The sequence below is a fragment of the Hibiscus syriacus genome, unplaced genomic scaffold (genome assembly GCF_006381635.1).
Source record: "Hibiscus syriacus cultivar Baekdansim isolate YM2019G1 unplaced genomic scaffold, ASM638163v2 tig00110858_pilon, whole genome shotgun sequence".
NCBI classification, from domain to species: Eukaryota; Viridiplantae; Streptophyta; class Magnoliopsida; order Malvales; family Malvaceae; genus Hibiscus; species Hibiscus syriacus.
In genome coordinates this window covers 1,347,645-1,369,521 of record NW_024062890.1, presented here as the reverse complement: position 1 = coordinate 1,369,521, position 21,877 = coordinate 1,347,645, and the positions used below count along the sequence as shown (strand labels likewise).

The following is a 21,877-nucleotide window of genomic DNA, read 5'->3' as shown; positions in this document are numbered from 1 at the left end:
TATCAAATAGTTAAGGATGGTACGAGAGGTGAAGGTGGCAATGACTTGAATAGAAGGGGTAAATAATAATTTAGGTGTGGGTAAATGCTCGATTAATTGTTGTTTTAGATGATGAAATGTTCAATAGGAAATAAAAATGATATGTAACAAAATGTTTGACCATAAAATAATATTAATTATTTCATGTGACTCAAATATTAATAAAATAAGTTATGCTATTATGCGGCTTGTGATTTGATAGTGGAGTGATAAAAATATACAATCTTCAAAATTTAATGATCAAAATGAAATATTCTAAAATTGAATGATTATCAAAGTAGAAATAAAGTTAAAAGTTGAGTGACGAAAAGAGTAAATTAACCTTCTTTTAATTGTTGAAAACGACTTACTAGATTTGCGTTTAAAATTAAGAGTATAATAATTTAATTAGTGGTTTGAGGCCGGTTTATATCCCGGGCGCCAAAAACAAGAAAAAAACAGAAGAGAAAAATACTTGCATACAAAGCTTAAAGCGGTGAAGAATTCGAAGCTGATTCTTCCGCGTCTATCGACGGCAATGGCTACAAAACGACGTCACAAATCTCCAAGCGGCATACTTCTACCAGCCTTTGAGACGGATTCTATCTTCTTCACGCCATTTAGAATTGAAATCGCGTTTCGTTTGACGGTAAAACAATTTCAATGGAATCTCTTCTACCAGATCTCGGTTCCGAGACCAAAACCGACAGGCGATGGAGGACGCTGATGATTCCGAAACCAGCTCTGGTATGTCCTCCGTATCCAGCGACCTCGACGATGAAAACGAGCTCCAGTCCATGACCGGAAAGGTAAAAGCATAAATTTTAGTTCTTGCCTTTTGTGTTGATTAATTTCTGAATATATAGATGATTTTTTTGTTTGATTTTAGGGAATTAATCATCTTTGCTCAGAGCTTCTCGAGCTAAAGGCGGAATCAGACGAAGATTTCCACCGAAACATTTTTTCTAATTATTCATCCTTTGTCAGGTAATATTCTTCATTTTTTTTTTCATTTTTGGTTTCAACTAGTGTCAACTGTCAAGCTTAATTATTTATTCATTTAAAGTTGATTCTATTATATTTTTTTAAGTTTGATTCAATTGTTTGTATGCAGAATATTTGATGAAGTAAAGTGTATGGAAAATGAATTGACACAATTAAAGGGACATGTTTTAACACAAAAGAAGCTTGTAAAAGATCTTATAGATGGAATTCATTTAAAAGTTTTATCAGAGGAGATAACTGATTCAATTCTTCAAGAATCTGAATTTGCTGAACCAGCTCCACCAAGTGAGTTAGCAGTTCTTATCGATTGCATTTCCGAAACATTGGATATTCTCATGTTCGAAAATAAGGTAGATGAAGCAATAGCTATTTTACAAAGGGAGGATGAAAAATTGCAAAGGATGCAATTTGAAGACGACTCTCCCGAAGATTTGTTACTGTTGTATAATTCTGCAATCTATGAGAAAAAGGCAATGCTTACTTTAAACTAACACTGTCGGCTGAAAACCCGAGAATATCTGCTGCTGAACTTCAAAAAGTTTTAATTGGGATTTGTAGACTTGGTGACACTCATCTTGCAACTCAATTGTTGCTCAAGTATTACCATTCACGTCTTGCAACTGGAAGGCATAATCTTCAGTGTTCACAATCGTTTTTAGACGGTTTGTATGTTAAGAGGCTTGCAAAGTTTGTGTTTTCTATGATTTCTCAAGCAGCAAGTAGCTTTATGATGTTATATGGAGAAACTTCTCCCCGTGCTTCAGAACTTAGTCAATGGGCTCGGGAAGAAACCAAACTGTTCATTGCTTCATTTAATAAATATGTTAAGTCCAGTTCTGATGTAACTGAAGGGTTATCAAAAGCTGTGGAAGCCATGCAGTTTTCAATATCTTATTGCTCCTTATTAAAATCTCAGAGGCTATTCCTTAAGCCATACTTGATCAAGCATATTCGTTCTTGTATGGAAGAGGTTCTACTGATACACATATACCATTTTAAGAAAGTTATCAGTATGTTCACAGCAACTGATAATTGGGTTTTGGGTAGATATCTTATCTCGGGAATTTTAAGTGAAGGCAATTATGTGGTTGCTGGGCAACATCCAGAATACTGTCTGCTCACTAACAGTGGCCGGAAGTTCATAACTCTGTTGCAGGTTTGCTTTTTCTCATTTTTAGGTTGTAAGTCGTATGAGTATGTGATTTTTTATGCATATTGTTATGTATGGTTCTTTACAGGTAAGTTGAATTTTTCTGCAAATATATAATATAAAACAGCCAGGTAACCATGCACTTTTGTTCTTCCCCTGCCTCTTATCTAATGCCGAAACAACCTTGGCTTCATTTTTAAAACAACCTCTTTAACATATTAATTTAATGCAATTAATTTCATTGCTTGGACAATGATACCAATAAATCTATCTACCTTCCTGCCTTTGTCTTTTTCTTTTATGTACCTATATTTGTGATTGAATTTTACTCATACACTTTTCCCATTTTCAGGCTATCATAGCAGACGTCAACCCATTACTTGCCATTCAAATGGAAGGTTCTATCCTTAATGGACTCATGAATCTCTTCACAGAGTACATAGCCATCCTTGAGGAAACTATTACCTTTGAAATACATGTTTCTGAAATAGGTTCAAGAAGATCTTTAGCAGAGTCATTGCCGCAACAGCTCTCTGTGCTGGCTAATTTATCAACACTACAATTTTTCTTCTTCAAGATTGATAGAAGTTTCTTAAGGGGACCTGGTCACCTGAATTCTGAGTTAAGGAAGAAAAATTCAATTGATTTTCTACAGAAGGAACTTGATGGTTGTATACTGTTAATTAATGAGGCTGCTGCTAAGCTCAAAGCTCGTTTCTGCCAGCAATTTATAAATAGAATGACGTCCCTGAAACCAGCTCTAAAATTATGCAACATACTTGCAATGATAGCCCACAATCTAGCACATTTCAAGGTGCAATGCCCTCTGTTGCTTTTCAGGTAACTATTCTTTTTCTGAATAAGATGTGAAAAACATGAATCTATATGTTGTAAGAAACTGGTAAAATCCCTTTGAGAGCATCGTATAATTATTTCTCATCTCTCATGCCAAAAAGTTGGTATAAACTATAAAGGTCCTGTTCACATGGAAAAGAATTGAGAGGAGAACCATTACAGTATAATCACAGGCAGAAGTGCGTAACCACACACTGCCTTCATGGTACTTGTTTCAGGTTCCAACTTTGTTCTAGACTTCTGATGGTACCTTCGCTAATTATGATAGAACAGTTTTTTTTTTAATTCTGATAGTACAGATATTTGATTTGTTGGATTTGGGCTGTTTTTATTTTTTTGGTATTGCCCATTTCCAAAGATGGAGGAAATGATTCAAAACCTTGTGAAAAGAGAGAAGTAAAAACAAAAATTTGAATGCATTAGATGTTACTTTTCTCCAAGGAGACCATTTGGGACTCAGTTTCTAGCTTGTTTCTTTGTTGTTTTCATTTTGGTTTGCAATAAGCAGGTACTATTTTTTGAACTAAGAAAAGTTGATAAAATTGACGAAGAGAATGTCTTTGAAGAGGATTGGTTGATGGAGCTATTAAGGGACTTGATAGAGGCTATATTCTCTTGGATGGTAAACAACAAGGAGATTTGGAGAAATAAGGAGAATTCACCTGTCCAGTTTTCTGACATTATCAGTCAGGTATTTTATTTCTAATGCAGGAAAATTCCTTGAAATGAACTTTGTTAATCCACCATCTGCATAAGTTTCTAATGTTTATCTATGGATTATTATTATTATTATTATTATTATTATTATTATTATTATTATTTGCAGCCTGAGACACTTAAAACATTTTTGGCACCTTTTACCTAGTGAAAAGAATTTTTAATCTAGCATGTGGAATATCTACAAGCATTTGGTTCATTTATCTCATCAATCTACAGGCTACATACGAAAAGAATAGTTAACCTTCAAATTACTCATGTTTCCTTCTTCAATTTGTTGGATATATTAAAAGGTATATTTTTCTGCCAATTGAACATAAAAACCCATTTCCTCTTGAAACCTCAGGTTTTGAACACTCATACAACCATGTGCCTATATGGCTCCAAATCTTCCATTTTCTTGAAATATCCATGTCCAACATCCGTATTCAGTGTATATATGAGTATGGGTGTTGTGATATGATCTCCAAATACATGAAAAAACTTCGAAAACATTTAAAATACCTTTGTTAGACACATACATGCATCTGGAACCTATATCCAAGTCCAAGTAATATAGAGATGCGCTATATAGTTTTATGTCCCACCCTCAACAACATATATTATTAAGTTTAGATATTTAACGAATTATATTTTCAAGTTATGGATCGGTCATAGAATCCTGAATAAGTAAATATTATTGGGATTTTGAGACTTGTAAGCATATGTGTCTCTTCAGTAAATGAATAATTAAAATTAACAGTCATTGTGGCATACAACACAAGCTGGTAAACATGGTTTAATTTATTTTTCACATTTTTAGTTTCTTACCTGCCTTAAGACCATATCTACCTGAAATAAGATAAATATTTTGGAGAGCCTTGAATTGGTTTCATGTAGACAACTTCATTATATTTTTAAAATATGCATCATTATTAGCTGATTGACCTGTCAAATCTTATTGCTAAACAGTTTGTATTGGACGTGCATTTTCTGGTGGAAATCGTGAAGTATGGAGGATACTTCTTGAATAAACCCTCGGTTCTCGAAAGCCTCGTGGATACAGCATTTACTTCTGCTGGTCTTGATCCTAAGAGGTGATATTTCAAGTCATTGTAGAATATAATGTGCTAGAAACATCAGGATTTTTTTCTCTTTCACATAGTCCAATCTACTGATTTATCCCATGCTTAAAAGAGCCTGCAATGTAGTATGTCTCTTATATAGTTCTAGCGTAATATCATGCTAAATTCTGGATATGAGATAAAATATGGCCAGTCATTTAAACGAGTAAAGTAACTCTAGGTTCTATTTGTAAAATAACATCCCCATTTTTATGACAAAGTCCCAACTGTCAACCCATCAAGAACCTTGGGACATTGTTTCCAAGTTCCATGATATTTGTAAGCTAATGAAAAGAGTTGGTGTCGCAACCGTCTTTCGGTTGGGCCCCGGAATTGGGCTTCGACTTGAAAAATATGGATTGGAGTTGCCATCGATCATTTATTTAAAACAAATGGGTTGATCGGATACCCTATTTCTTACCTGATTGTATCTTTCCAAAGATGTGTCGAGTTCGGGAGTCGGTTACGGTCAAGGAAGATTAGCACCCTTGAACCGTTCTTTCGGTACTACGTAATTTCAGTTGTATTTGATTAAGAAAATTGCAAGTTAAATTAAAAGGTAAAATTTGACGAATTACTTACCCTTAATGAGTTTACGGAAATACCCTTAAAAATAAGATTTTAAAAGAAAATAATAATAATAAAAGAAAGTAACAAAACTAAAGAGTAAACCAATGAAATAAATGAAACCAATAATATAAACATAAAATAATTGGATGAAAAAATGAAATAGAATAAAATAAAATAAAATGAAGATAAATATATATACAAAAAGAATAAAAAGGTAAAGTGTTTTTTTAAAAAAGAAAAATAATAATAAGAGCAAAGAAAAAAATATAATGAAAATAAATAAATAGTATAAATAATAATAAAAAAATATATATAAAAATATAAAAATGTATAATAAAAATAAATAGTAATAATAATAATAATAAATGAAAAATAAATATACATATATATAACTAAAAAAATAGTAATCATAGAAATATAAAATAAAATAAAGTAAGAATATATATATAACGTTAGGAAAATATATAAAAAAACATAGTAAATAAGTAAACTAGATAAAATAAAAATAATATAATATATATATATAATATAGAAAAATAATATATATAACGCAAAGAAAAATAAAAAAAGTATAATAAATAAATAAAAATAATTAAATATATATAAAATAATAAGGGTTAAATTAAATAAAAAATGAATTATGGGTCAAAATTAAAAGTAAGGAAAATAACATGCGAAGGTATGAACTTTACCTTTCAAAATATAAATGCTTCGAAAAATGGCTACGAGTTGCTTGTAATTTTTTGCTTGGTATTTCTTATATCCTCTCTTGAATGTGTTACAATAGTGAGTTACAATGACTATTTATAATGTTTGTGGATCCTATATTTAGGAGTTTAAATAATAGTAGAACTCTATCATATTTTTAGGAGTTTGAATCCTAGTAAAATTCTATCATATTTTTAGGAGTTTGAATCCTAGTAGGACGAAAAGGTGTGTTGACAGCTGCCCCTCTTTGACCATAGTCATGTAACGGGAATAAGGCAAAGATTAAAAGACACACTTTTCGTTCAGTGGAGTTGAAAATTGACTCTGATGTTTCAATAACTCCTTGTCGAATTGAGTTACGAATGACTCCTTCATCGTGAAGTCGAGTTCATCTTGAAATGATATGAAATTGAAGCCGTATTTCGGAATTTGAATCAGCACGTGGCTTCCCGTTACCCTTCGGTCTTCTTCTCGGTTTAAAGACCTTGGATCAGAATCGAACTCAAAAATCTTCATTGACAGATAGCTTTTTCTTGACTTAAGCTATGCTGCTTGAAAATGGTTGCTTGTCACTCAGGCACGGCTAACCCAGGTCCTCTTCTCGACTTGAAAACCTCGACTGCAATCGGAAAGTAGTGCGATTGATGTGTCATCGAGCTGAATGGAATCGAACTCGACAATTTTGATGGCAGATAACCCTTCTAGCCTTGAGTTATGCTGTAAATGATGTGCCTTGGAGCTGAGCGTAGTCGAACTCGAAGGTCTTTGTTGACAGATAATCCTTCTTTGAGTTGGATATCCCTCGTCGTAAAGTTGAAATCCAATCTAAAGATGGATGATGCTTGTGTGCACGATTCCCTTCTTCGTGAAGTTAAAACCGTTGGTGGCCCTTCGTCGTGAAGTTGAGCCTGGAATTGGATATCCTTCGTCGTAAAGTTAAAATCCAAGTAAGTAGCATTGTTCCAAGTCCAATATCCTCCGTCGTGAAGTTGAAATTGGCTCTGGAATCGGGAAATTGTTTGTTGACAACCAGTCGTCCCTTCGTTGTGAAGTTGAACTTGTGTTGTCTCGAGTCCAATATCCTTTGTTGTGAAGTTGAAATTGGCTCCGAAATTGGGAAATTGTTTGTTGACAACCAGCGGTCCCTTCGTCGTGAAGTTGAACTTGTGTTGTCTCGAGTCCAATATCCTTCGCTGTGAAGTTAAAATTGGCTATGAAATTGGGAAGTTGTTTGTTGACAACCAGCGGTCCCTTCGTCTTGAAGTTGAACTTGCGTTGTCTGGAGTCCAATATCCTTCGTTGTGAAGTTGAAATTGGCTCTGAAATTGAGAAGTTGTTTATTGACAACCAACGGTCCATTCGTCGTGAAGTTGAACTTGTGTTGTCTGGAGTCCAATATCCTTCGCTGTGAAGTTGAAATTGGCTCCGAAATTGGGAAATTGTTTGTTGACAACCAGCGGTCCCTTCGTCGTGAAGTTGAATTTGCGTTGTCTGGAGTCTAATATCTTTCGCTGTGAAGTTGAAATTGGCTCCGAAATTGGGAAATTGTTTGTTGACAACCAGCGGTCCCTTCGTCGTGAAGTTGAACTTGCATTGTCTTGAGTCTAATATCCTTCGCTGTGAAGTTGAAATTGGCTCTGAAATTGGGAAATTGTTTATTGACAACCAGCGGTCCCTTCGTCGTTAAGTTGAACTTGCGTTGTCTGGAGTCCAATATCATTCGTTGTGAAGTTGAAATTGCCTCTGAAATTGAGAAGTTGAAATTGGCTCTGAAATTGAGAAGTTGTTTGTTGACAACCAGCGGTCCCTTTGTCGTGAAGTTGAACTTGTGTTGTCTGGAGTCCAATATCCTTCGCTGTGAAGTTGAAATTAGCTCTGAATTTGGGAAGTTGTTTGTTGACAACCAGCCGTCCCTTCGTTGTGAAGTTGAACTTGTGTTGTCTCGAGTGGCATGATATCCTCTGTTGTGGAGTTGAAATCGCGGATGGCCACTTCGTTGTGAAGTTGAGCCTTGACTTGAATATCCTTCGTCGTGAAGTTGAAATCCAAGTATTGTATGTTGCGGGTGGACACAATTCCCTTCGCCGTGAAGTTGAAACAGTTGAGACCCCTTTATTGTGAAGTTTGGCTTCGATCTAGATATCATTCGTCGTAAAGTTGAAATCCACTCTCGAGCAAATTGTGTTGTTTCGAGAGAAACTTTCAATCTGTCGAGTTGGTCGAAGTGTAGCTTCTTGCTGCTGAGTTAAGCAATCAACATGAATCTTTAAAGGTGCTCTTGAATCGAGTATCATTCGTCTTGAAGTTGAAACTTGACTCTAAAAGCTGCAAAAAATTATGTATGTGGAAAATGATAAATATGATGCTCTAAAATGTATACATAATATGCATGTAACATGACTAAAAATACCCCAATATTTGATGTTGAATCTCCAAAGATGCCCCAAATGTTCCTCATTTCTTGCTTCAACATTGATTCTGAGCATGAGTTTTGTGTCTAAGAGTCACATGTCATTTACCAAGAACCACTCTAGAGAGACCGTATTGTTTGAAAAAAAATGTTTTTCTTTCTCTTTCATTTTCAAAGTTCTGAAAATATCAATAAAGAGTTTCGAAAAATATTAATCAAAAGTTTTGAAAATATGTCTCTTTCACGGTTTACAATTGAGACGAAATCAAAACTAGAGTTCATTGGATATCAAATGTTTAATTACAATGTTAATCCTTCAATAAATATAGCTATTTGACACGTGCCAAGATCAAAGCTATCTTTGGGAAATGGTTAAGTAAGGAAAAGATAAAAAGGTCTCAGGTTATTGTGTTTGGTCAAAGGTTTTGCATTTGATGCTCAAAGGTTTGATGGGGTGCCTGCATGCTCCTCTACTGGAAGTGTTCTCCGACTCCCAGCTTTCATAGTCACATTTGGATTGTGCGATGCCTTATCAAGGAATTTGTGTGATCGCCTCAGTTGCACAATTTTTATATTCGAGCCGCCTTTTCAGGTTTTCAACTCGAATCCTCCTTTGGTTTCAAGACGTTATTCATGATTTACGTCTTGAACCCCCTTTGTTATTTTTCTCTACTATGCATTAATTACATTGTTTTTTGCAAACAAAGATTAATCTTGATGGGCGAGATGAAATCTGAAGATATTCTCTTCTGTTTAGAAATCCATGTATGATTAGAAGGGACTTTTAAGGCACGTAATGTAGGTCAGGGTTCATGGTTATGAAAGAAAATGATAAATAGGCCCAAACAAATGTTTCAGGGTGTTGAACCAATGATCAATTCATTCTGATGCCTTCAATCTTGCTCAAAATGTTTCTCTCTCTTGATGCTCTATGATCTTCGAGTGAAGTGATTCAGTGATTCGGGAATGATTGTGCTTGATCAATCTCATAGTTTGAAGCTTGATGTACCATTTGTCTTTAGGGAATCTTTGCATGTGTTTTTTTGTCCCTTTTTCTTTTTGATTTTTGTTCTTTCTTTTTTTTGTTTTATTCTTTTTTATTTTTTGCCCTTTTTGTTCTGATTTAATCTTCGCACTTGGCATTTGGTTCACCTTTTGGTATCTCATCTGAATCAATGTCTTCGCTCATGTGAGCATATTTCTTCCACCTTGCCCCCAGTGTGGATGGTGATCCTTGGTTAGGGTTGAATCAGAAGAAAAATATTACAGGCTCAAAAGGGGACACAAGGGATATATTTTTTCTCTTGTTGTGAAGGGATAAAGAAAGAAAGTCGTTCATCATTTCATACATGTAAATCTTCACAGAAGAGGTATCCCCAGGGGATAGATTTTCAAGATTAATTCTATTCACATGAAAACAGTGTAATTAATGTATGATAGAATTATTTCGAATGAATTCTTCTTCTTTTTTCCCAGATGTCTCAATGTTCAGGCTCCCCGCGAGATGTCCTAAGTTGGTTCTTTAGAAGAATGCTCATGTTAAAATGAACAACTCAATGCCTTGGGTTTTAATGGTAAGAAAGGTTATTTTTTAGTCTAAAAAAGACAGTGGTGTGATCTTATTGACTCGAAGAAAGGTATGAGTGTATCAAAAAGATAAAGGCAATGTTCAATAATTTCAAAAGGAAGTAATGTCAAAATTTCGTCTTTTGGTAATGACCACGAGTTGTTTTGGGCAAAGAATCAAGATATTTTATTATTGGGTTTGAGACAGGGTAAGAAAGGTCTAATCTTTCCATATGTCAAAAATCTATAATTCTTTAAGAATTAAAATAATCATTAATTCATTTAATATTCGAATAACTAAAGATTAAAATTTGTTCAATTGCTCCACCTTAGAAAGCAACATAAATTCAATCATTTAAAAGATTAAGCAAACATGAAAGATCAAAGACGTGTTCAAACAAAACAATCCTCTAAGTATAAATGGTATATGCCATGCCCCCTTCTTCGGCAAGCGCCTTACAGTTTTCAGATGAATGTTTGGGGCTTCTTATGTGGTAACAGCTAACAACTTCAACATTGTAGCCCTTAGGATATGAGGATTCTTTTCTTAGATCATTCTGACAGGCTTTGTCCTACAATCAGCTGATCAGGCTCTCACTGTATTGTTTTCAGTTTTTTTCTTTTGATGTTACAATCTTGCTTCCATGTGGTGTCATGTGGTTAAAACCACTTCATCGAATCCTCCATGAAGAAATTTCATGTTTATGAAAATGCTTAAAAATGAAATGTAGATGCACAACGCAAAATGAAAAAAATGCATGAAATGTTCGAGGCATTGATCCATAAAAGTGCCCATTATTATAAATAATCCTTATTTCGACAAAAATGTTTTATCTTGTAAGAGACATAAAAACAATCAAAGGTACATTCGGACTAAATCCTCTAGACCCCGAACAGCTTCCAGCAGGTTAACAAGTCTTCTGTTTTCATCTGTCACTGGTTGTATGCCTTGTTGGACCACTCCAGCTTCCCTTGCCAGGCCGTGTAGATGGCGAGCTGCCTTCTGTACTCGATCCAGGAAATCTCGGATGATTGCGTCTCTGGCCTTCACCCTTTGTTGTGCTTGCTCCCAACGAAAACGCCACTGCAAACCCCCATCGAATGGCACTATCTGAAGCTCACTCGCTTGCTTTTTGAAGCTATTGCTTTACCATCTTTCTCATGTTTACCATCTTTCTCATGTTGTTTCTCAAGATCAACCATTTGGATTCTCAGGCGTTGCATTCTCAGGAGTTATATTTGACTTTATCTTGGTACCCCTTTCTCAAGTCTTCAAGCTCAAAATAGACTCTTTTCTGCTCCCTTTCCAGTTTGTCTGCTCTATCTTTCTGAGAATCGACATCTAGTTTCCATTGATAACGTTCAGCTTTAAGTTCCTTAACTCTCTGTGTCAGCTCTTTATTCACAGCTTCAAACTCTGCCTTGACTATCTCTTCAGAAGAGACAGGCCTGAGATGTTCCTCCATGGTCCGGGTGTCTTCACAGTCTGGCATCGGGATGCTATCATTCTTTCTCAATCTTCGCCACTCCATATAATCATGAGTAAGCATATCTTTGGCAGCCACGACATCCATCCGGGATACTTTCTTCTATGACTCGGCTGCCTCTTTGATCTTCTTCTTATAACTGTCACCGTGATACACAAACTCTGATGTAGATAATTCGTATGCTGTTGGGATAAACTGACGTGCCCCATACTGTCTAAGTGCCAACAACAGAGCATACCCAAATGCACCCCAAAGTCCAAGTAAGGTCATAGTGTCAGAATCCCCAAATCAGAAAAGAATATCACTGAGGAACAACCAGAGGGCTCTCCAAGTAATATCCCAGTCCTGAAGATGAGTGAAGACCTTCATCCATTCTTCCTTCGAAGCGCCTTCATGCCATTTCATAGTGATGAACTCTCCCAATGGTGAATAGGTAGTGTTGAATCGGCGGTAGACAACCCCGTTAGTCTTCCAGAAGTGGCTGTGAATCCAGACTTGAAGGAGCTGAACACATCCAATGAACCTTCCTCCACCAGTTCTTCTGCAATGATTAAGAGACCGAAAGGTCTCGGCTAAGATGGTCGGCGTTGGGTTGACTCGTCTTGGAAGTTGTTCAAATAGTTCTACTATGGCTGCGTCGTTGCACCCCAAGTCTTCGGAAAGATAATCAAACCGTACAGACCCAGTGCAAAAAGATCTATAGTCTTCCATTCATCAGGGTGGTTCTTCATTAGTTGCTTTATATGGATCCACTCGATTCTTCCCCGCTACCTTTGTGTCGGAGTCGATCAGTCACCCACTTTTCATCAACCCCTGTAATCTTGGCGGTCCGTTCTTTAAAGGTTGACCCTTGATATGTTTGATATATGCCTTTTCTAGTCTGATGCTTTCGCAGTGCAGTAGTGTGGTATACTCTTTGATAGTGGGCACTATGTCCTCCCGGTTAAAGGTGAAGCAACTATATTTCGGGTTCCAGAATTGAATCAGTGCTCGGAGCAGGGGCTCATCAGTCTTGACATGAAGTAAGAGGGCAATATCACCATATCGTTGGCTGAACTTCTGCTTTCTGTCATTCTTCCAATTGTCCCAAATGTTTCGCAACTCTTGGACATCATTCTGTTTCAGGCTGACAGAGGCATAGCTAACCAGCTCTGACACGTAGTTCCCCTGAAGACTGTCTCCCTTCTCTTTCTGAGTCATCTCGGACTATAGTCGTGCCTCGGCGTTCTTAATCTCTTGTATTACAACACCTTTGTCCATTAATTCAGATTATTTTGTGTGTAACAAACGCTTTTTAAGGATCAATAACCTCTTGTTATGATGCAAATGCTAAAACAAACAAACACAAAGGCAGAAATGTTAGTAAAATAAATAAATAAATAAATAAATGACGAAAGAAAAAAAAAGACATGGTTAAGGTAAAAATATCCTAGGTTTCGGAAATATGGTTTCGGGGTAGGCTCTAATTCTCTATGGTCTCCCAGTTTAGGTTCTAAAAACGGTATCCGAGTTCTCCTTGCCGGTGCCCTCTTGGGCTTGCCAGACCCTTAGTCCTAAACCCATCACAGGCTTGTGTGGACTAAGTTAAACTCGAGGGGGCACATTCCCTTATGCCCGCATGGTGAATAAATTCACACGAAGACATAAGGTATATGAATCCCGAAGGCTACTTGCTAGGCCCGCACGGTGAAAATTCACACGAAGGCGTCGCTTTTACCCCCCACTTAAAGCAGGGTTTGGAGCTCGGGTTTAGAGCCTTAGATGAAAAATCTTTAAGGGTTGAAATCATTAAAAAAACGGTCAGTACAATATTTACTCGAAAATATAATCAAAAGTAAGTAATATGGATCGAAATGTTACCTTAAAATTTAAACTTACCATTTTCATTAAAAAGACATGGAAATTACCTTAGCCTGACTCACTTACCTGTCTCCCCAGCGGAGTCGCCAAGCTGTCGCAACCGTCTTTCGGTTGGGCCCGAAATTGGCTTCGACTTGAAAAATATGGATTGGTCGCCACCGATCATTTATTTAAAACAAATGGGTTGATCGGATACCCTATTTCTTACCTGATTGCGTCTTTCCAAAGATGTGCCGGGTTTCGGGAGTCGGTTACGGTCAAGGAAGGATTAGCACCCTTGAACCGTCCTTTCGGTACTACGTAATTTTCAGTTGTCTTTGATTAAGAAAATTGCAAGTTAAATTAAAAGGTAAAATTTGATCCGAATTACTTACCCTTAATGAGTTTACGGAAATACCCTTAAAAAATAAGATTTTAAAAAAAATAATAAAAGAAATTAACAAAACTAAAGAGTAAACCAAAGAAATAAATGAAACCAATAATAATAAACATAAAATAATTGGATGAAAAAAATGAAATTGAATAAAATAAAATAAATGAAGATAAAATATATACAAAAGAATAAAAAAGGTAAAGTATTTTTTTAAAAAGAAAAATAATAATAAGAGCAAAGAAACTAAAAAATAATGAAAATAAATAAATAGTATAAATAAATAATAAAAATATATATATAAAAATATAAAATGTATGTATAATATAATAAAATACTAAATAGTAATAATAATAATAATAAATGAAATAAATACATATAATATTAACTAAAAAATAGTAATCATAGAAAATATATATATAACGTTAGGAAAATATAGTAAAAAATAGTAAATAAGTAAACATAGATAAAAAAATAATAATAATTATATATATATATAATAGAAAATAATATAATATAACTCAAAGAAAAATGAAAAAAAATTATAATAAAATAATAAAATATAATTAAATATATACATATATACATATAAATAATAAGGGTTAAATTAAAATAAAAAATGAATTAGGGGTCAAAATTAAAAGTCAATCGAAGAAAAAAACGACAAAACACGAGGATCCACACGACCTGTTTATAAAAATCCGAATAGTTTTTCAAAAACACAAGCCTCGGGGACTAGATCTACAAAAATAGATCTCGAAAACGCCCCCGTTCATCGGCCAAAAACACTTCTCTCAGTTTTCTTTCGAAATCAAAACACACCAAGGGTAAGGAAAAAAATAACATGCGAAGGTATGAACTTTACCTTTCAAAATATAAATGCTTCGAAAAATGGCTACGAGTTGCTTGTAATTTTTTGCTTGGTATTTCGTATATCCTCCTCCGAATGTGTTACAATAGTGAGTTACAATGACTATTTATAATGCTTGTGGATCATATCTTTAGGAGTTTAAATAATAGTAGAACTCTATCATATTTTTAGGAGTTTGAATCCTAGCAAAATTCTATCATATTTTTAGGAGTTTGAATCCTAGTAGGACGAAAAGGTGTGGTGACAGCTGGTTTGGTTGAGAGATTTAGATTTCAGATTTTCTTTTACTTTAATTTATATACCTTCCATCTTTTCTATTGCTTCTTTTGTGTGTGTAACGATGGTGAGCTTTTCTATGTTTATACGGTATTTAGATTCTGTTTCACCAATTGTATTTGCCACTTTGTATTCTCTGAATGAACTCATAATCCCTTCAACACATTTTTCTTCAGAGATTTTGCTGGTGATGGATGGGCTAGAAATGCTGCAAACGAAGCAATGCAAAAGCTAATTGAGATTGAGACGATGCAACTGATTTTTAAAGATGATTCCGCTGATGGTTTGGAGGAGGAGCCATGTGAAAATAAGGCAAATGAACTTGTTCCGGATGCTCATAGAAGTAATATGAAGGATTCTCTAGTGTTGGATGAGGATTCAGCAACCATGGATGCAGTTGAAGTTGACATTACAACAGAAACAGCAATGAAGGCAGAGATCCCTCCTGGGGTTTCGGCATCTCTTGATGATGCTGATGAATTTTCTGCTGTTATATCAGAAGTTGTGGACACTGCAAACGACATTAGTGAAGCATGTTTTTGTTTACAGGAGAAAACTGATTTCCCAGATCTGTCCTCATCTGATGGTACGGAAGATGCCGGCAATGAGGCCGGTGCCATTGATCCTAATGTTAATGAGCTAGAATCCGCTTCAAAGCTAAGTGTTCCTATGAAGGAGGATGCTGATGCAACTGATTCTGCAATTAAAGAGGTAGATGATGATGGAAAGAAAGTAGCCAGGGATTGAACCTGCTTATTACCTGATTGAAGCCATTGAAAGAAACAGCCTGGGGACATCTGATTCCATAAAGAAACTGGTAAGAGGGAAATGAAATATGTACAAATCATCATCAGGGAAAAAACCCCATAATAGAACTTGAGGAGATTTTTGAAGGGCATACTTAATTCAACAAAAACAATAATTTATACAGTGGGTAGCAGGGCAACTTTAAATGGCTCAACTATTTGTTCTACTACATGATTATTTTTTTTCTATTTTCTGAGAAAAAGGTATATGGTTTTCTTGTAGATAAATTCCATCTCTGGTGTAACTAGAACTAAGAAAATCAACATAAACTGAACACAGGTCATAATTTAAAAGTTCCATTTTAAAATTACTTGATATGGTTCTCTAATAAGATAACTAAACATATGAAAAACTATTCAGATAAAATCATAATAAGCCTTGTTAGCAAAGGGGTGGTGGCGCAGTTGGCTAGCGCGTAGGTCTCATAGCTGGTTGAGTTATCCTGAGGTCGAGAGCCGAGCCTCTCTCACCCCATTGTCTCTTTTTACCTTTTCGTTGCGTTGTTTCTGGAAACAAACGCAAATTAATCGAAGTAAATTATTTTCATAATCATTAATTATTATTTTGAACAACTTTATATAATTTACTTTTTTTTCCTCAAATCTAGGAATTAATTATTCATTATAAGGTTTAATAAGCTTTCGATCTTGGCATAAAATCAAATAATCAAAACGTATATATGGGGAGATTTCGTGCATTAATTTCTAACATCTTGATCAAAATCGATGTTTGATCAATATAAATAAGTTTACTTTTATACTTTGGGATGAAAAATAAATAAAAATACAGATTATCTATGATTGAATTTATAAATATACATTTGTTATATATATATTTTACTTTGTATCTATATTTTGATAACGTATATGATGTGACGCATTCGATGTAATTAGGGATGGTTTGATGTTAGGTCAGATTTTTGGATGACATGAACTTGAATATAATACCCACCCATCCGTCATCTTATTTGGGTTTAGGAAAATTTTATTCGATTTAAAATTGAATTTTAAGGTGAAAAATAGTACTTAACTGGACACACACATATATATAATTTTTTATTTTTATTAGGTAAAATAGAGACTAATTGAACAAAAATATAGATAGAAAGAGATTATAACAATTATTTCTAAATATATAAAGATTAATTATAATATTATTCTTATATCGAATATTTTTCATCTTAAATCTGACTCAATCTTATCCTTAAAAAAACTCAATATGAACCCAAATTTTCAGAAAAAGGGAAAAAAAAGGTTAAAACTCATTAGATTCATATTAAAACTTAAAAAGTTGAGATCAAATAATCATCATTAAATACGATATATGTGTTGTTACCAAATGTCCAATACCATACATATTACATTGCGTGATTTGGTAATAGTGATAACTTAATTTGAGTATCCGAATAATACACAAAATGATAATATGAGTGTGACATTTATAAATATTGTTAACTCAAGTACTATACTGATAGTCTGATACATAAAATGATAATTCAAGTCCATATTAATACATAAAATGATAATTCAAGTATCATATTAAATATTTTTAAAAGTATAAGTATCATATTTTTATATTTTATTTAAAGATAAATATCATATTAATATAAATGGGCATTTTTCCCGAAAAATCACCGGTGACCGGTATATTTACCGATCTAACACCGGTTAGATTATATTTCCCGATCTAAAACCCGTAGTAGTAAAGCGCGCTCTCTGTCCCGCACTATATGTTGATTTGACGCCACGTGGGTATAGCGTGCCCCATGTACCGCGCTATACTCTGACATGTCTTATACGTGGGTATAACGCGCCCACTGATCCGCGCTATACGCCACGTAAGGGGTATAACGCTGCCCCTGCTTAGCGCTATACCTGGGTATAAATTATATTTAGTGCAGGACCCTGGTTTCATCGAATTTTAAGATTTATGGTAAATATACCGATCACCAGTGATTTTTCGGAAAAAACGTATAAATACCGTATTAAATATTTGTTAAAGTACATACCAATTTTAATTAAATAATATTTAAAAATGTTTCATGACTTTATTTTTTATACTTTTTTAATTAATACCAAAGAGAAAAGAAAATGCGTGACGTGGGGGATAATACCAATATTAACGGTCAAGATAGGTTTATTATTTATTTTTATTACAATTAATTTTTTGTAAGTGTTAACGAAAAATTAGAGGCTGTAATCCACAATCATGGTTCGTAACGGTCACTTCCTTTTTCCCTCTCTCCCAAGTTTATAAAGTAATATTAACAAACAAAAAAACTAAACTTTAAAACTGTTTTGTCCGATCCGCTCCTTTGTTCCTTTCTCTCTCCCAAAACGCTCCTAGTGCTTCATCTCTCTCTATTCTAAAATCATGAGAACCCACCATTATTAACGCCAAGAAAGAAAGCCCCAAGACAAAGTACAAGTTTTTCTTTATTGTTAAAGAATCAAAGAGAGATTCTTGCAATGGGTTGTTTTCTTGCTTGTTTTGGTTCCTCCAAAAACCGAAAGAATCGAAAACTAAGACACAAGGTTCAATCTCCATCTCAAGTAAGTTTTTTTTTGTTCTTTCTTTATGGGAATTTTTTTATTTTACTTTATGTGGGTATTTTTAGTCGCATGAAGCTTATGATTTCGGGTTTTTCTTTTCTCCCCAGAGAAATTTAGTTTACAGTGTGCAGTCTACAGTTTCTTTAGAACAGAGCAGCTTGGGAACCCCTATCAAGGAAGTCCGGTGAGTACAATTATCGGGTTTATTATGTTTAATTCTTCTTTTTTATGTTTGAAATAATGGGTTAGATTTTGATACAATTGTTTTTGGGGGTTTGATTTGGGGGTTTAGAGATGATAAGGCGGAGGAGCAGCTTGGTTCGGGTTCCGGGAAGAAAGTAACTTTTGATACTAATGTTAAGACCTATGAACATGTTTTAGTTGACGGAAGTACTGATTTTGATTTGCGTAATGAAGAGGAAGGGGAAAAGAAATTGAAGGTGAAAGAAGGGGAGGATTTGGCTAAACCAAGGGAGTCTGAGAATTCCTCAGAGTCTAGCTCAAGTTCTTACCCTCCTAATCATAGGTATCAGAATTGTAGAGAAAGTGATGATGAAGAAGACGATGAATTGGACTACGAAGAAAGTGATCTAGGCGATGATGAGGACGATATAGAAGATTATGTTGGGTTCAATGATGAACCGAAGTCCATCGATTTCATTCGAGGGGGTAGGGACGGCGATGTTCATCCGGTGCTGAAGCCGGTTGAAAATCTAGATCAATGGAAAGCGGTAAAATCCAAAGGGTCAACACCATTGAAACAGAAAAAGGAGAATCTCAGCTTGGAACAAGAAGAGCCCCGGCTTTCGACTAGCTTGACCCGTAGTTCCAAGGATCGGTCATTCAGTTTCAGCGAAGAAGTATCAGTTGATGCAAGCCTTTCCAACTGGTTGTCTTCAAGAGAAAGCACACCGGCGAAAAAGAGTATCACTTTGGCTGCATGTACTCCAGAGAGAAGCGTCTCGCCAGGTTCGATTGCGATGAAGATGAGCCCAGAAGATAGGCCGATTTTGGGCGCATTAACTCTGGACGATATCAACAAGTTTTCAGCATCACCCGTACCAAGGAGGTCTCCAAGTAGAAGCCCGGATGAGATGCCGATAATCGGAACCGTTGGAACCTATTGGAATCATGAGAGCACCACCACCACCACCACCATTAAGGACTCGGCTGCTTCTTTCAAAGGAATACCAAACAGTACCAGCAAGTATAGAGAGGTAATAAACTTTTACTTTTGTGTTTCACACGAAGGCGTGATAGATTTTGATGGAATTTCATTTGGGTGCATGCAGGATAAGAAAGTGAATTGGCATTCTACGCCATTTGAGAAAAGATTGGAGAGAGCTTTGAATGGAGGTTTTGAGGCCCAACTCCAATGAAAAAGATATGTATTGCGAGTGTTATTTTTTTAGTGTCCATATAATCTTATACTTGTGTTTATTTTTTCGTTTTAATTATCGATGTGTGATCTATTGATCGATCAAGTATTGAAGAGTATACATGTGTTTATTTATTGGTTGGTGTAATTCTTTCTTGTTCTTTGTACTTTGGGGATGTTAATACATGTAGAGAATCCCTCGTTTGAGTTGCATTACTCGTCCATTTCAATCAGTCTGTACTAGTTGGTATAAGATTATTTTCATGTTATCTTAATTATTTTTCTATTTTTATAATTACTGTTTAAAATGGATATAGTCATTTTCATGTCTTTTCTGCTTCAATCATGTAATATTGTTAAAATTTTTCAATTTTCACTGATCTAAACAAAGAAGCTCGTTAAGAAGAAGATCAGTGATATTAACGCACAAAACTCGACCCTTAACCTTCATAACCATTCATCAACAATCAATTCAAATAAGGATCAATAGTAAATAAATCGAAATTAAAGGAGAAAGAGATAAAAGAGTAAAACTAGAAAAGAGATCCATCTTCCTCAGTTTATAGAGAATCCCATGCTACAATAGTTTGTCATAAAATCCGAAAAGTTAACTGATAGTAGAGGCCACTAGGAGAGATATAACACAAATTCAAGCCGATCCAATAATCACCAATGGAGATATGACCAAGTTTGGTTTAGGACTTGGATTTTTATTTCGTGAAGTTGTTTCCATTGACTGTGAAGTTTCGAAGAGCAAAACCAGTGCACAATTCGGGAGATAATTCCCCGAAAAAGCTGTTGTTGGATAAGCCAACATTTCTCAGCACACGACTGTTCTTCCCGAAATCCCGAGGAATGGTACCCCAGAAAGAACATCTAGAATTCTTCCAAGTTGGTGAGGCTGGAAATTGTGTCCGGTAATTCCCCGTGCAAGGAGTTTGTGTTTACACCAAATGATTTCAGGGGTGTCATGTTTCCAATCTGTGGTGGAATTGTACTACTGAGATTATTAGAGAAAAGCTGTAAGCTTTCAAGGTTTGAAAGAGTCCATATCGCCCAAGGATTTGGACCCGAAAGATGATTCCCTGAAAGGCCATAGTGTTTCATTGTTCAGGGACTTCAACTGTAACACCCCAACCCGTATTCAACCCGAATACGAGTCCGAGGTGTCACATTGACTTTTCAAAACATTTACTTGTATAAAATAATGAATAATTTAAAGTTTTTATAACATATATCTTATTCAAAACATTTACAGAACTAGTCAGAGCTTATACAATATATTATTTTGAATATGCCAATTAGGACTTAATATCTTAAAATACATATTATTCACCTTTCTTCTGATCTGACCTTCAATAAGGAGGACTGACTTGTCTTGCTCAGGTGTCACATTGACTTTTCAAAACATTTACTTGTATAAATAATGAATAATTTAAAGTTTTTATAACATATCTTATTCAAACATTTACAGAACTAGTCAGAGCTTATACAATATATTATTTTGAATATATGCCAATTAGGACTTAATATCTTAAAATACATATTATTCACCTTTCTTCTGATCTGACCTTCAATAAGGAGGACTGACTTGTCTTGCTCCACATTGCTCTTTACTCTTCTCACTTCTGTAACCTACGTGTGAAACAATCACACGCTAAGTATATGACTTAGTGAGGCATAAAAAAACACATCTAATGAAATTCATGTCCACTAATCATGCATGACTGTTTTATGCTATCAAATTATACAACTCATATATTTTTCTATATATAACAATTACATACTTGTGTACATACATGTCATCATTTATATTTTGATCATATTCTTATACTATTATTCTTCATATCTCTTACTTATTGTTCATATGATCTTTTACGTTCATATTATATATCTTATACAAATTCTTATATCATCATATAAGTCATTGATACTCATTCACATATACATCCACATATATACAACATTGTTTTTACAATTATCTCTTTATTAGCCCATGTACACATTTGAGAACTATAGATATGTGAGCCTATAGAGGTTGTGCACTAATGTTGTCACCACAGCTCGTATAAATGTACCGAAGTGCCCCGTAGAATTGCACCGTAGTGCCGCGTAGAAATGCACCGAAGTGCTATATAAGGTTGTCCCTACGGACCACGTAGAAAATTCCTTAA

General features: G+C 34.9%; 1 protein-coding gene and 1 pseudogene across 1 annotated transcript; both read left to right on the top strand.

Moving 5' to 3' along the window:
• Positions 1 to 480: 480 nt before the first annotated feature.
• On the top strand, positions 481 to 15,749 carry LOC120143539 (annotated as a pseudogene).
• Positions 15,750 to 18,104: 2,355 nt separating this feature from the next.
• Positions 18,105 to 19,804, top strand: LOC120143545 (nucleoprotein TPR-like). Its single transcript, XM_039157845.1, has 4 exons — positions 18,105 to 18,325; positions 18,433 to 18,509; positions 18,618 to 19,542; positions 19,618 to 19,804. Exons 1-4 carry the CDS (start codon positions 18,242 to 18,244, stop codon positions 19,702 to 19,704), a joined length of 1,173 nt encoding a protein of 390 aa, XP_039013776.1. The 5' UTR covers positions 18,105 to 18,241; the 3' UTR covers positions 19,705 to 19,804.
• Positions 19,805 to 21,877: the final 2,073 nt, after the last annotated feature.